Source organism: Lycium barbarum, chromosome 3, assembly GCF_019175385.1.
Source record: "Lycium barbarum isolate Lr01 chromosome 3, ASM1917538v2, whole genome shotgun sequence".
Classification (NCBI taxonomy): domain Eukaryota; kingdom Viridiplantae; phylum Streptophyta; class Magnoliopsida; order Solanales; family Solanaceae; genus Lycium; species Lycium barbarum.
In genome coordinates, this window is record NC_083339.1 from 133,980,751 (window position 1) to 133,997,462 (window position 16,712).

The 16,712-nt window shown below is 33.5% G+C and overlaps 1 protein-coding gene across 1 annotated transcript; it reads left to right on the forward strand.

Annotated features, from left to right (window-relative positions):
* The first annotated feature begins 8,229 nt into the window (after positions 1 to 8,229).
* Positions 8,230 to 14,528, forward strand: LOC132632688 (calcium-dependent protein kinase 10-like). The gene is made up of 7 exons (XM_060348727.1): positions 8,230 to 9,063; positions 9,241 to 9,384; positions 9,472 to 9,624; positions 10,646 to 10,761; positions 11,030 to 11,197; positions 13,372 to 13,602; positions 13,879 to 14,528. Exons 1-7 carry the CDS (start codon positions 8,430 to 8,432, stop codon positions 14,050 to 14,052), a joined length of 1,620 nt encoding a protein of 539 aa, XP_060204710.1. The 5' UTR covers positions 8,230 to 8,429; the 3' UTR covers positions 14,053 to 14,528.
* The last annotated feature ends 2,184 nt before the right edge of the window (positions 14,529 to 16,712 follow it).

The following is a 16,712-nucleotide window of genomic DNA, read 5'->3' on the forward strand; positions in this document are numbered from 1 at the left end:
ATTCTTTGTTTGAAATTTTTGTTTATACGACCATATTATAAAATGAAAATATTGGGGCAAACCTCTTACCAATCATACTAATTGCTGCATCAAGTGTGCAACTTAATGAAAATGAAGTGGCAACTCAATGAAAATGAAGTGATTGAGAACTATGAGATTTCAGGTTTGAATCTAAGCAGAGGCAAATCACTAGGTGATTTTTGTGTCTAGTCTTGATGGACAGAGTTACTCTGCGGAATTAGTTGAAGTGCGCGCAAGCTGATGACCAGAACACCACATTATTTTTAAAAAAAACATACTAATTGTTTCAGGACGTTACCATTTGGATGACTTAATGTACGTACCAATGGTTTCAATTGGGACCCAAGTTGTTCGTCACAACCTCAATGTAACAAAGCATTTCAACTAAGAAACTTTGGTTTTTTGTTGTTGTCGAAGCAGCCATATGGCAACAGTAATATTTGAACATGTTTCTGCCTCATGTCAATCTCAAATCATCACCCGTTTCATTAGCACAAAATGATGTATGAGACTCGGGAATTAAAAATTACCAAAATCATTTTACATATTAACTAAACTTTAAACCACATATTACTTCAAATTATCATCACTGGGGACATGACCTGTCTTTCTTCTTTACATTCTACAAAAACATGATGCTTAAATTAGAAAATTAATGGCAACTTTAGACTAGAAATATCGTGGTGAAATCTTTTTTTGCTATTGTACGCTAGCGCAGAATTATTTTGAAGAACTTTTATAGCCTACTTTCAACTAGTTTCCATATTTTGACTTACTAAAGCAAGAATGACATTTAGTCAAACGGTCACGCTATCCAAATACAGTGACCTTTTACCTGCTTACTAATTAGTAATTATGTCAATGTATATTATCTTATTGTTTGGTACCTGTTGTTGCATGTGACATCAGTAGCCAAGAAGAAAAGGAATCTATATATAAGGTGTAAGTATATTTTTAATGATGTAAGGCTTTTTTAGGGAAATCGTGCGATTAGATCTAAACGGACAATATCATAGCATATTAAGAATATTTTTAGATTGTTTTTCTACCTTTGCTCGTAGCTTTGGAGACGCATACACAAAAAAGAAGCCAGTGAAAAACTTGGTTGATGTGGGTGACAAAGTTAATTTTCAAATTGGTGTGTGCAAAAGGTCCAGATGAAAAGAAAAGAAACATATATATAAATATAAGGTATAAGAATACTTGTGTGAGACCTTTGGGACATTATTTTTGCCAATTTTTTTTACCCGAGTGGCATATATACACATGCCAATTAGGGTCAGATTAAGTTCTTGATTGCAATTAATATTCGCATTTCAAATATGTTACTGTTATTGTTAATGAAGTATGTTGTGTTCAAGAGCAACACTCGTCGATACTCTTTTTAATTGGCTACCAGTGGTTGACATTTTTACACCATATGGATATCAAGTGAAAGAAAATTTTAAAGAAAAAAGGAAAAAATATTAAGTCACTACAGTGATCAGAGTTCATCTGCTTAATAAATAATTTATTTGCAGCGTCTCATAAATCCAGATACCGGATGATTAAAAAAAAAAAAAAACTCACGTTAGTTCTAATTTGGGACTTCGACAAATCTGCAATTCGAGAGATTTACACATGATAAATCATGCCTTAAGAAACGTTTTGTTCATCGTCATTGAGTCATATTGAAAAAGTTCCAAAACTATATTTACTTATTTTCGAGAAAAGAGGTGAATAAAGTCGAAATTTAGTTTGAACAGGAGTAAAGGTTGGAGTTGGAAAAAACCCACCATGATTATTACAAAGTTAGCTCAATCTAATCATGTTTTTTCTCCCAATCCAATATAGTTTAGTTTGGTAGCGCCCAAAACAATGATCTATCTTGTGGCAGTGTTTTAGGACTTGATGTGTGCCATCAAACAAAGAAATCGTTCAACAACTATAAACCACCCAATCCACCTATGACCTAGTACACCGAAATCATGACTTGGGTCCATGCACATATAGGAAATTGGAGTAATTAAATTGAGAAGGTGACACCTGCTAATTACACCAAATGTTTTATATTATTTGTCGTTTTTTTTTACACGCCTCTTAAGAAACTATTAATAGAAAAATGACATAGGGTATCTTCTTAAGACTCTTTATTATAAAAATACATAGATAGTTTTCCGTATTTACAAAACATAACAATATTTTAACAAACATGACGGATTTTCATATATTTTTCATTTTTTTAATTTTTTCAAAAAATATTTTTTAAAAAAAATATTTTTAAAAAAAAATTAGAATGGGTATTTGACAAACTTTACCCTTCTTTATATCTAAGTTATAATCTCTCTCAATCAAATATTTACTCAATTTATGTGTCATCTCCATTAATGACAAAATTATACTAAAGGTAAAATGAAAAAAAAAATTGTGTCTTGAACTCCTAAAACGAAAAATAATGTATAATAACCACGACCAGCGATTTAAAAGGCGGGGGTGTGAGGCGAGACGTTTTATGCAGCACTGAGCGTAAGTCCCATGGATCTACGGGACGTATGTCCCATGTATCTTCAATTTTATAATTTTATTACTAAAAAATAAGCAAATGTAAAGTTTTCATTGAAATTCTGCTAGTAAATCAAATAAATCACCAACAATGTAAAAAGAACTATTACAATTATTATTTGAGAAAGGTAACAACACAAAAAATCATAATATCCTAGATAATCTTTAAAATGAAATCTTCATTCACTTCACATCAATCTCCATATCTATTAGTCCTTCCACCCTCAACTAAATATTTGCACTGACTTTTATTTATCTATATTATTATAAAAGCATGAATATAAATGTTGGTTGACCAAAATATCTTTCAAATATTGAACGACTTTTATACCCTTGCTATTACTTTTAACATTTAATTACTAATAATTCTAATTCTATTAAACTCCCAATCATCAGCCGTTACTAAACTCATCAAACCTATTTTACTACTAATTACTAATCCTTCTTACTAACTGTTACTACTAATTACTAATTCTAATTTTTTGTTGACAACTAATTACCAATCCTATTTTTATTGAAATACCTAGCATCCGAGTTTTATACCTTACTAACAATTACTACAAACATCACTGGTTACTAATTTATTTATTTTTGTGGCGGAAAATTAATTACTAATCCTATTTTATTGAACTAATTAACAACTGAACCAAATAAAAAAAAAAAACAACTAACTAACATAACGTCTATTACTGCAACGTAACAATCTGATGTCCTTTTGTTTTCTTATTTGAATTGTACTCCAATTTAATATAATATGGGAGACAAATACTTCTGAAAAAAGGCACACATTCTCCACGGTAAGCTTTGGTACTACTGCTTCAGAAAGAAGATAACAAAGTTCAGTAAACTTTTCGAAAGGTATTATTTCTCCTCAGTACTATACTTTTTATTTTCAACTTTATTACTTATGTTTAGAGGTTTCTGTCGATTTGTCAATAGCTATTGTCAGTACGAGCTGTCTCTCCTCGTTAGGTATATTAGATATTTGCTTCTAATAAAGTAAATCAACCGTAGTAGATCATAAAAATTAATTTATATTTAGAGTAAATATTGTTTTGCAACTTTTTTTAAGTTATTACAGGTGGTCTGAGAATACCAATGGAATCAAATTTGGCAAAAGAATATGTGTCTATAAATAATCTTAGAAAGATCGATGTTCAATGGGTAATAAAGGTATTGGTCATTAGAAGAGCCGATAATACAATATATAAAAACAAGAGGTGATGGGAGGTAATATTTGTTATATATTTGTATTATATTTCTTACTTATTCATATTTTCTTTATTAACATCAGATTAATTTTAAATAACTTTTCAGGAAATAAAAATTTAATTTTCTGATGAACACGTCAAAAAGTGGAAAGATTTATTGGAACAAAGCAAAGGTTACTACATCATCAATGGTCGCGTGAAGGACCCCGACACTAGCTATTTATCCGTGAACACAAAGTTGGAAATATCGTTTACCAAAGCTGAGGAATGCAACAACTATTTTTTTACCTCAAGTTTTTCCAATAATTTCCTTTATGGAAGATGCAACAAAATCCACAAATGGAGCATTATTAATAGACATAATGTTTGTCTGGAAATAACGTGCAACTGCACGTTTATAGAGACTAGTATATTTAAAGAAGGAGAAGAGCCAAAAGTGTAAGAGCAATGACAAAAAATGAATGAAATTGCTTCAGGAATATGGAGCTATGCAATCTCTATCATATTAATTTCAGACATAATCATCTAAAAGAACTATTTATGATTGTGTTATTTTCTGTGAGAATTGCTTTCTTTATTTATATATTTTAAGAAAAATCACAACAATATGATAACATAAAGTATAAATATCATTACACCAATAATAAAAATCATAATCTATAGTAAAAATAATTTTAAAATAATAAAAATTAAATTTAACGCCCAGGGCTTACGCTTTTGCGCCCGGGACTTACGCCAAAATTCTAGAGCGTACGCCCTATGGATCTACGCCTTTCATTTGCGTTCGGTGCGTTTTTGGTACGTCCCGCCTCGGGACTCGCCCTGAAAACACTGATCACGACAAATAATTTGAGACGGTGGGAGTATTAGATATAATTTATGGCAGAATAGATTGGGACCCCCCTGAACTTGTCGATTTTTATTCAGTGTATACCTAAACTTTACATTGGCCTAATTACCCCCCCCCCCCCCCCCCCCCCTCAACTTGAAAATATGATAGGCACGACCCCCTGGACGCTGACAACCCATGAAAGAGTGACACACGCGCTGCCACATGAATTTTTTATCCATGTGACATTTTTTAAAGGATAAAATATATAATTTTTACCTACTCAAACTCAGCAATTATTTAAACCTAAATCATCTTTTTCGGGCCAAATCTGTAAAAAAAGAACTTGAAAATATTTTGACTATAATTTTTTTATTTGCCTAAAGATAATGATATTCTAATCAAGTTATTTTTATATATTTGGCCATGAAAAGAAGAAATACACAGTTAGAACAAATAATGCACAATTGAAATAAATAGTAATTGCATGAAAAGAAAAATACACAATATTTTTGTAGAAAATACACCGTCTAAACTTCATTACTTTGCTAAACCTTATTTTTATTTGGGTAAAATAAATAGCATTATAGTTGAAACTTTCAACTAAGTTATTTAGATTTGTATCCGAAAAAAGAAAAAAGAAAATACATAGCTGAAATAAATAATCATCATATCGAAAAAGAAAAAAACACATTTGGCATAATATATGCAATGTATATTAAGAAAAAACAAAAAAAAAATACAATTGGATCAAATAAATCACTAGATTGATTATGTGACAATTAATAATTGAAAAATACTCCATTTGGAAGCTGATTTTTTTATTTTTCACCCTTTCACGGGCCTAAAAGAGAGTGTGAGCGGTACACTGAACACGAACCCAATTGTTCGAAGAAAATTCTTGCAACTACGAAAACTACAACAACCTCCGTGAACATACGCTTTGTCAGTTCATTTTTTATATAACTTCAATTCAATAATTCAGAAAAAAGGTGAAAAAGGCGGGTAAATCTAGTTCAATCGGTAAATCCATCTCAGGGGTAAGCTGCTCCGTTGTAGCCACTTCTGTTCCACGCTCTTTGCCACATCAGCATCTAGGGGGTCGAGGCTATCATATTACTAAGTTCAGGGGTAATTAAGTCAACGCATAATTTAGGTGTGCAGTAAATTAAAGATAACAAGTTCAGGGGGGGTCCCAAGCCATTCAGCCTATAGTTTATTGAACTGTCAACTTCGTATGTTTGGACTCTCTCCCCCTAATTTTCTTGTTAAAGCTCTCTGTATTTCATTTATTTGGCATTAGTATTTTTACTTGATGAGTCAAAAAATTTCTTCTTAATTTGTTTTTCGAAATATTTTCGTAGAGTTCTATTTAGAAAGAAAATCAAATCAAATTTACCAAAAGTCAAGCTATATATCTGAATTTTAGCATTCTTTTTTGAGGCCAAAAGTTTATTATATTTTCAAGTTGGTCTAATTCTAGTAGAAAATATCAATGGTCCTTGAAGCAATCATGATAGTTTATGGTAGGTGTGGACTGTGGAATGCGGAGAGAGAGGAAGACAAAGTAGACTTGGTAAAATCAATCAAAAAAAGTAAAAGAAGGATATATTTTTCAAAAAAAATAATTGACTGGGTCTGGTAATTATAGTCCATCATATTCAACTTCACTTTGCTTGTCCTCTGGAGAAAAAAAACAGTTCAAATTAGACCTTAATCTCTTCCTCACTAGCCTCCAAACTAAGAAATTGCAATTTTCCCTTCATCTTCTTGTACTCGCTATAGAATGAGGTAAAAGTTACTTAATTCTAGTTGTATGATTAATATCCTTAATATATAAATTTCGTGTTGGATAATTAATATCCTAGTTTGGTTTATCTAGTGGAAATGAACTTTTCTAGAAGGCTTTGTGCTGTAGTGAGAACATAAATATAAGAAATTATGACTAAGTACCAGAAGGAATTTGCTATTTTGTGGTTGACCAACTCTTTAGTTGAGGAAGGAAAGTTCATTTATTCCATTCTTCAGTTGGGCAATACCTTCCAACTTACTTTTCCATTAAAGAATTTCGTGTAAGTTCATACCCATGGAATTATTACTACTCATTAGTCCCCCGTCAACATAAGAACTGAACTACCTAGAAATTAAAATACCAAATTCAAATCAAAATGTTACAAATTTGAATTCCGTTTCCTCCTAACTTCTAATTCACTTGTTTTCCTCATCTTTTATTAATTTCAAGAAGTGGAAAAATTGAAAAGGAAAAAAAAAATACATCTATCTATTACTCCCTCCATCCCAATTTATATAAAACTCATTTATTTTTAGTTAATCCAACAAAGAATAATATGTTTCTATACTTAGCAACAATTTACTTTATATAATTTTCATTTTACCCTTAATGAAATGATTTCTAGCAATAAAAATTTCTTTTAATTGTTTAGACCATACAATTCAAAAAAAATCATTTCGTTTCATACAACGTAATAGGCCTGCGTCCAATTCTATGTGTCTACCGTCCTCTTCGTAACCAATAGTGGTGTACATGGACCGGGTTGGTTCGGATTTTTTAAACACCAAATCAAATCAATTGCGTCGGGTTTTAAAATTTATACACCAAACCAAACCAATAAAATTCAGGTTTTTCAACCTCGGGTTTTCTCGGGTTGTTCGGGTTGTTTGGTTTTCTCGGAATTTTCGGGTTTTTTTTTCAGAATAGTCTTGATACAAAACATATAACTTTTACTTTAAATATTTCTTTAGTCCTAGTAAGATACAATTATATAATTAAGGTGTTTCTTAAGAAAATAACACAAAATGTGAGAAGAGTGATGACATTGTATTAAAATATTCAACAAACGCTAATATAATCGGTTAAAATAAATATTGCTAATTAACAAGCCATAAAAGAAAATGACCATAATCTAAAAATACTAAGTCATGCTAAAATAAGTATTAATTATATGACAAAGAAAAAAAACTTAAGTTATGTATTTTTACGCTCTAAATCATTATGCAAAACTAAAGAATAGATATCCAACATTATTGTCATTTCTAGTGGTAAATTGAATTTCTTTTGTTAGGATTAGTGTTGAGTTGGTTTTGCTTTGGACTTTATTTGAGTTACTAACATCCATAGGATATAAAACTTATTGACATTCAAAATTCTAAGTTCAAGCTTGAATAATATGATAATAGATAAAAAAAAATACGAAAAAATTTAAGAATATTTATAAATTACTTTACAAATAAATATTTTTATGTATAAAATATTTTAAAAATTGAATACATGTAATGTCGGGTTGGTTTGGTTCGGTTTGACTTTTTTTAGTTAAAACCAAACCAATTATGGTCGGGTTTTTTTTTCAACACCAAACCAAGTCAAACCAAACCACTAGTCGGGATTTTTTCTCGGTTTATCAATTTGGTGCGGTTTGTCGGTTTACTTTGTACACCCCTAATTACCAATATGAGAATAGATTCATTTTAAAGAATACATGACATTTCTCCAATATTTTCTTTCTTTTTAATTAAATTCTCTTATTTAAATTTAATTTAAAGTAGTTCATAGAAAAAGATAGTCAATTTTAAAATACTCGTATAACAACATGTAGCAATAAATGGACTTTATTCAAAAAACTACTAACTCCCCAACTGACCCCCGTTTTCTTTTTCTTTCTCTCTCTCACGAAATCCTGAAAATAGCACTACTCCCATTAGTCTTTGCCGTGCCATGTCCTCTTTCTCCACCTCCAGCCACCACCTCAACAACCACCTCTAGCCACCACTTTTAACATCAAAACAACCCATTTGATCACTTCATCAATATGGGTAACTGTAACACTTGCATAAGACCAGAAGAAGCATCCAAAACCAATCGTCAAACAACACAACCTAAGAAACTAAGAGAACGTAGACCAAACCCATACTCAGGTTCACCTGCCCCGATCCGTGTACTCAAAGACTTCTTCCCTAAAACACGAATATCCGATAAATATATTCTAGGACGTGAACTTGGTCGGGGTGAATTTGGAGTCACCTATCTTTGTACAGACAGGGAAACACGTGAAGCTCTAGCATGCAAATCCATTTCCAAGAAGAAGCTAAGAACAGCTGTTGATATCGAAGATGTTAGAAGAGAAGTTGCTATTATGTCAAGTTTGCCTGATCACTCTAATATTGTTAAGTTGAGAGCTACTTATGAAGATAATGAAGCTGTGCATCTTGTTATGGAGTTGTGTGAAGGTGGAGAGTTGTTTGATAGAATTGTAGCTAGAGGGCATTATAGTGAAAGAGCTGCAGCTGGGGTTGCTAGAACTGTAGCTGAGGTTGTAAGGATGTGTCATGCTAATGGTGTTATGCATAGGGATTTGAAACCTGAGAATTTTCTGTTTGCTAATAAGAAAGAACACTCTGCTCTTAAGGCCATTGATTTTGGCCTATCTGTGTTTTTCAAGCCTGGTATGTGTTCTAATTTCTTTCAATTTCTAATGAATTAGTAGTATGGTTGAGATTTGTTAGTGAAAAAGGCACCCTTTTGATTCTTGGAATTGTTTCTGTGATCAATTTTCCTCTGTCCCATAAAAAGCGATTCTTTTTGTCTGTTTTAATTTTTAGTAATTTTTTTAATGTAATTAGGGGAAAGATTCTCTGAGATTGTGGGAAGTCCATACTACATGGCACCAGAGGTGTTGAAGCGGAATTATGGACCAGAGGTTGATATTTGGAGTGCTGGTGTCATCCTTTATATTTTGTTATGCGGGGTTCCTCCATTTTGGGCTGGTATATATTATTTTTCCAGCAACCTTTTTGAGTTCTTATGTTTGCTATTACTTGTGTCCTTTTCTTAATCTGATTTATCTTTTGCAGAAACTGAACAAGGGGTTGCTCTTGCAATTTTGAGAGGAGTGATTGATTTTAAAAGGGAACCATGGCCTCAAGTTTCTGATAAGGCAAAAAATCTTGTAAGACAGATGCTGGAACCAGACCCCAAGAAGCGGTTGACAGCCCAACAGGTCCTTGGTAAGTATTTTTCAACTCACAGCTTGTGGGATCCAAGTAAACGGCTCCCCTGGTACATGGAAAATTGTATGATAAGCCAAGAGATTATTTGAGATATTGTTTTTCAAGTTGAGGGTTGAAGATCGATCCACAGTATTGCATAAGGTTAGAGGAGCAAGAAGAAAAAATGTGGGGTTGGATTTGGACTCGTTCAAAGGCATTAGGAAACATTTTATGATTTGATGCAATGTTCTATGCAAACTGATTTATTGTGGGTATCTTTCTAAATACTCTATAGTATTTTCTGCCAGTCCACTGGAAAAGTGGGGCTTTCCTCAAGGAATCCTGGCTTTAATTTCACCGATTAGGCATACTGATTTGTGGAGAAAAATGTTTGTTATTTTTCTGGATTTTCATTGCATTTGTTCTTATTCTCTTCTCTCCTTGAGTATGCCGGGCTCCGCGGCGTGATTGAGCTATATGGTATCTCGACGAATCAAATTTGTTTTGGCAGGAACAGTTTCATGCCTTTGTATTGTAACTATTTTTGTGTCTCACTTTATCTTGCTGTTTATGTTAATCTACTAAAGATCCAGCTGTTTATTTCACTTTGCATTTTTTGTTTTTTCCAGAACAGGGTGAGTCCCAGTTATGTGGTAGTTATGAAATCTTTCCCCGCCCACTTCGCCACCCTTTGTTCCCCTGAATTCTTCAGAGATATCAACTTCTATGCCCATGCTCGAAGACTCACGTATCTCTAAAAAATTCAAGACCATGCTCAAAACTCAGATATCTGAATGCGAGATATCCAGAGTTTCCTATGCCTTTGTAATTAGTAATAGGACTAATAATGAAGATAGGAACTACTGAATAGTTGATGAATTGAATGTAAATAATATGCTGATTCTCACTGACAAAGATCTTATTTTACTTTTGAGAATGTCAACAACAAATGCAGCTTTATAATGTAAAACTGTTCAAACTAATAACTTTTTTCCACGTCATCAGTTTAATGTGTTTAAGTCTGTCTACTTTTTTGCAGATCACCCCTGGATACAAAATGCAAAAAAAGCTTCAAATGTTCCACTGGGAGATATTGTTAGGACCAGACTGAAGCAATTTTCTATCATGAACAGATTCAAAAAGAGAGCATTGCGGGTAAGCTTCTAATTTGTTTAAGCATTATCAAATCTAATTTTGGTTTTACATATGGGTGGAGATACGCAAGAGAAGGCCAATGGAAACCTTTTTAGTCTTATTTGGTAAAATCAAAGAGATAGAGAGAGTTGCTATGTAACTGTAAATGATGTGTTATATGTTGGCTCATGTCCTGACTTTTCCAAGGCTTTTACTGCTTGGGTAGTTATTCATCATTAAGTTTATGTGCTTTAGTTTGAAATATTTTGGCACCTGTCAAATTGCATAGGTCATTGCCGAACACTTAAAACTTGAAGAGATTGAAGTAATCAGAGAGATGTTTGCATTGATGGACTCTGATGGTGATGGGAAAATAACATATGATGAACTAAAGACCGGACTTAGAAAAGTCGGTTCCCAGTTGGCAGAAGCAGAGATGAAGTTGCTGATGGATGTGGTAAACATTCCTGTCCATTTAAACACGCTGAAACAGTATTTTGTTCTTTCTTCTGGTTGGTTTATGAGATTTACAAGCTTTATATGCCAAAATACGAGAACATATTTTGCATCTATTTACTCAGTTTCTTGTATGCTTCCTTGTTTTTGTATGTGCTGCTGTAACTTATAGTTCCTTTTGAGTTTCTTCACGTTTAACCATCTCACTCTACCAGTCTCTATTGTCATCCTCGCAGTTTTGTGTAATATATATACACATTATATGTTTGTATGTTTGATCTCTCTTTTATGCTGGGTTTTATCTGATTCTAAAATTCTGATAGTAGACATGGTACCAGGATCCTTACCTAATACAAATTTACTGCTAGAGTTTAGCTTATCAATATAATGAAGCAGGTAAAGCATGTTTGTGTTATCTAACTAATATCATCTCCATCACTTCTCCTTTTTCTTGCCTTTCTCCAAATTCTACTGTCCTATCTAAATAAATGTATTCTGATGTGTTTCATGGTAACTACCCAAGTTCTGTTATGTCATCTGGTGTCTTTTCGCTGTGCATTAGTAATGAGGGCAAATAATAAGCTGTTCTGCAGAACTCTCTCCCTCTCTCTCTCTCTCTCTGCCCCTCTTCCATTTAAACTGTGAGTTTGGCAGAAGTTTCCAAGTGATGTAAAAGCAGTCACTGCTACTGATTCTCAATTATTCTTGTTCTGCCCTACTTGGTTTCTCCTGATCGTTTCAAGTGCCGGGGATTTTGAAGGAGAGGGGAAATTGATAGTTCCACGTGTCTTTTCGTCCTACATCACTTACTTTACCATAGCTCGGAGATTAGCGTATTTGGCTGGTGGGAGCATCATGTTACTTTTTCACATCTGTCAGATGGTTATTTTGTACAAAATATTGGCTCTGAAGACTCTACATGTTGCATTTATTTAAGGAATCAGCTTTTTCTCCTTCTATTTTCATTAGATGTAAGCATGCATATATTGCATGAAGGCTGTTAAATAGGCAAGAAATCCCATTACATAATTGAGGAAGTATAGGCATGGGTTCCAACACCATAGATAGTGTGGCTGAAGAAGTTATTGTTACCACATCGACACTTCGAAATGGTGTGAGATAGGGAGGCTATTGCATCTTATTGAATGTATGAAAGTAAAAAAGCTAGACCAAGAGAATGGAAGCAAAGGATCTATAAAGATGATACCTGTTTGTCCGGAGTAAGATTTAGTTGCTGTTACACTTACAGTTGGTCTGATGTTTGTGGAGGAACCCTTTTAGTCCGGTTAGAGAAGTGTATGGTTAGAATTTTCAATATAAGGATAACTTTGAGATCTAAAGATCCAGTTGTTTTACAAAATCCTTTGTTTTCCTTAAGGCAAGATATTTGCAAGCAAAGTAGTAGTATTAAAATGACTTGTGCTAGAATAGAGCAGATTTAAGAGGATTCATATAGCAACCCCAATTTTGTTAGTGTTGAGACATAGTTGATTGATATTGGAAGGTAAGCTATGTCACATGATAAATTTCGGAATGATTTCCTACCTTCTTTAAGTAGACTTCTTGAAAAGTTTCAATTAGATAATTTTATCAAGACGTTAATAACTATACCTGGAACTCAGGCTATATGTGGGATAAAAAAATTGCGTATGATACTTGTCTTGCATTGAAATAAGTGGATAAATAATACTCCACAGGGATTTGGACTTATGGTGTTATGCATCTCCCATTTGTTGGATAAATTTTTATCACCGTTGTGATATATTCTCTCCATTATAATTTATGTGCCGGTGTTTGATTCGGCACAAAGTTTAAGAAAGAAAGAAACCCTTTTGGAACTTGTGGTTTTAAACTTGTCATGTTTGTCATGGTTATGACTTATGCCTGATCATCAAAATAATTGATCTTATAGACCTTTACTATCTTTTTTTCTGCACTCTCTGAAGTCCCAATACAGCCTGGTTGACATTTGTAGCCTATTTTTTGGCCATCAAAGATTCCAAAGTATTCTGTTGTTAATCTGATGCAGCTTTTATATGCAAATTCTCGAGCTTTTTCCCATTTGGTAAATTGGACATTTGAGCAAACTCTATTGCACATACAGTAATTTTCCCCTCAGAAATAGATTAATTAAATATTATTGCCTGACGGCTGCTGAACCTAATATTTGATTAGGCTGATGTTGATGGAAATGGAGTTCTGGACTATGGGGAGTTTGTAGCAGTTATAATCCACTTACAGAGAATGGAAAATGATGAGCATTTTCGTAGAGCATTTATGTTCTTTGACAAGGATGGAAGTGGTTATATTGAGCTTGATGAGCTACGAGAAGCTTTAGCAGATGAATCAGGAGCATGCGACACTGATGTACTGAATGAGATCATGCGCGAAGTTGATACGGACAAGGTTAGACTCGTCTTCTTCTCTCCGTTTACTCCTCCTGCCTCTTCTCATTGCTCTTTCAATATTAAGAGAAACGAGCTAGAATGATTCTTAACATTAATCATTGTTAAAGAAGCTTGTTGGATCTTTTGAAATGCTGAAAGAGATGAAATGTTTTTGGGAATGTAACATGAAAAGTAAATGCTGCACTTGTAAATTTGTCCGATCGTATTTCCCCTTCCAATGTCTCCTGGCTCTGATGTGTCATGCCAGTTTTACATTATTATTGTGTTTTCTCAGGATGGGCAAATCAGTTATGAGGAGTTTGTAGCAATGATGAAGGCAGGAACTGATTGGAGAAAGGCATCTCGTCAATACTCAAGAGAAAGATTCAAAAGCTTAAGTGTTAATCTAATGAAGGATGGGTCTCTACAGCTTCAGGATGTGCTCAGTGGCCAAACAGTCGTTGTTTAAGTTAAAAAGGCTTCAGTTACTATTCTAATGATTTCCATTGGTTGTTTTAATGGGTTTGGATCATAGCAAATCAAAGCAAATCTGATCATCGATATTCCAATTCTTGGAAAATATTGATATTCAGAAGATCAGATCTTTGAGAGTGCGATTCGGAGTATTATGTGGGTACGCTTGGGTTGTACTGCTGGGACTTTTTTCTTGGATATATGGGAAATGAAGAAGGGTTTGAAGTTGGGTGGATGACATGTAGATTAATGCTTTGTTTTAAGGCTTTTGTAGGGTTTTTTTTTTTTTTTTTTTAACAGAAGTTTTACATATTTGTCCCACTTTTGTATATGTGTTGCAAACTTACAATTGCTTTTAAGTAAAGATTTGTATTTATGATTTCCTGAGACTGCACAGGCTGCATATAAACTCTTACTGCACATGTCCTGCCTCCGAATGAATGAAAATTTCCTTTGAGTTTGTGTTTTGCACTTCATTTTCCTTGATCTTCTTGGGAATGGATTTATGCATTTTCAATTATTTGAGAACTAAATGGCAGTTCTTCCTGATCGTATGACTAAACTGGGAATCTCATATGGTTCTTTCATGTTCCTAAATTTTACAGAAGATGCGGATTGGGCAGGATGTTCTAAATTTGTTAGTTGGAACAATTTTCAATATAGAGCCACTGCGGTGACTTGTAAAGGTATGTTCTTTGTCTAGGAAGCTCAGTTCAAAATAATGTTCTTTAACTTTAATACCATGATTTTCTTTTCTAAATTTACAGTTTAATGCTAAGATACGTAGCTGCTAACGAATTTGGTGTTTTAGCTTTGCATTTAGACTTACCTTACTTTTGTTTAGAACCATTTAACATAGAACTTTTCACTGTTTCTCAAGACCTGCATGTCAATTGTCAAATGTCCATGGAAGAGTTCAAGTCTTCCGCTGTGCACTAAACTCATACCTAATAACAGGTATGGCTCAAGAATATGACCCCCCAAAAAAAGGAGAAAAGCTGAAGTGGATCCTAATGGCTTGATGAACTTGAAAAATGAAAACTACTATACATTTATATGAAATTATCTAATCTCATGTGACTGAGGTTTTATTTGGTCCACAGGTGCAACCGTGCAAGTTCACGTGGGCAAACATTTCCCTTCTTTCTAGTTCTACATGAGTAGAAACATATTATTAAAGCTACTTGCCTATTTACCAGTAGGCTTCAACCTAGATGTAAGGGCCCTTATAAAAACTCGAGTTATCCAAATGGGCTCTATTGTGTTCACATAGTTGGTTCATTTGAATTGTCTTCACTTTAGCTAGGTAGTCATAATCCATTTTTTTGCGCGGATTGCCCTTCATTTGGGGTGGTCTTTAAATTTTGCCCTTCATATTTGTGGTCTTTAAATTTTGTCCTTCGCTTGGAAAGGTGGCGAATACCTGAGGTATAGTTTAGTTATGCCTTATGCGGCATACTTTTAGTTATGTCTTGTGGGCACACTTTTAGTTAAGGCATAGAGAGAATACATAAATACCCCCTGGAGATGACACCTTTTTTCAAAAAGACACCGTAACTTTGCGGGGTCCTATGACCCCCCGAACAACTTCAAAATAGTATATATTCACCCTTTTTCGATCAACCCCAAGTATAAGAAGATCTGTGCAACTCACGCATCAATCATCACTTGCCACGTGTCAAATTGATTTTTAAATTTTTTATTTTTCCTATTTGATTCCTTTTCTTTCTTTTCTTTTATTTTTCTTTCCCCCCTTCTTCTTCACCTCAACTTCTATAGAAGTTCCCTCCACCTTAGCCACCCCATCACTACCACTGCACTACCAATTCCACCACAACACCACCGAAAGTTGCCAAACCACCACCAAATAATTAAAATTAGCACCAAACCAAATCTGAAATTTAAATCTACATCCATCCAACTTCTTACCCCCAAATCAATATCCCTTAACGTCACCACTTTCAACCTCCACTTTTAGGAGGGAAAAAAATTAATGAACCCAACTAAAAAAAAAAACCACCATTCCATCTCCAATCAAAATAACATTAACCATCACCAAATTAAACTTTGAAAATTAGAAATCACCTTCAAATCACCATTCCATCTCCGATGACTTACCCCAAGCTCCGTAACAAACATCAAAAGCAAAAAAAGACAGAGAATAAGGACGATTCGGAAAAGTCCATAGAAGAACTATCTTGAAGAAACAGAGGAAAAAACAAAAAGAAAAAAAAGGGTAACCAATTGGGTCTTCTTGGTGAAAAAGATAAGGAAAAAGAAAATATTAAATAAAATAAATAAAGTAAAAGGAAAAGGTATTTTTAATGAAACAAATGCTTAAATGAATTAAAAAAAAAAAAAAAAAAACTTACCTCACGCGCTATTGGAGAGTGAATACACTCTATATGCCACGTGGGCTCATAAGGGGGTGATAAATCCACTGCAAACAAGATTAAAGGGGTGTTAGGACCCCCGCAAAGTTTAAGTGTCTTATTGAAAAAATGTGTCATCTCCGGGGGTATTTATGTATTCTCTCTTAAGGCATAACTAAAAGTTTACGTTGAAAAGTAATATATATATATATATATGCCTCAAGATAAAGTCTGCCGGAGGAGACATAGAGAAATTTAAACTCTTGAAAAGTAAAATAAAATA

What these genes read in the sequence shown, in the direction of transcription:
- LOC132632688 (XM_060348727.1), top strand. Translation starts at nt 8,430, where the DNA reads ATGGGTAACTGTAACACTTGCATAAGACCAGAAGAAGCATCCAAAACC. An exon ending in TGAAGTTGCTGATGGATGTG is followed by an intron (nt 11,198 to 13,371) that starts GTAAACATTCCT and finishes ATATTTGATTAG; the next exon opens with GCTGATGTTGATGGAAATGG. An exon ending in GCGAAGTTGATACGGACAAG is followed by an intron (nt 13,603 to 13,878) that starts GTTAGACTCGTC and finishes GTGTTTTCTCAG; the next exon opens with GATGGGCAAATCAGTTATGA.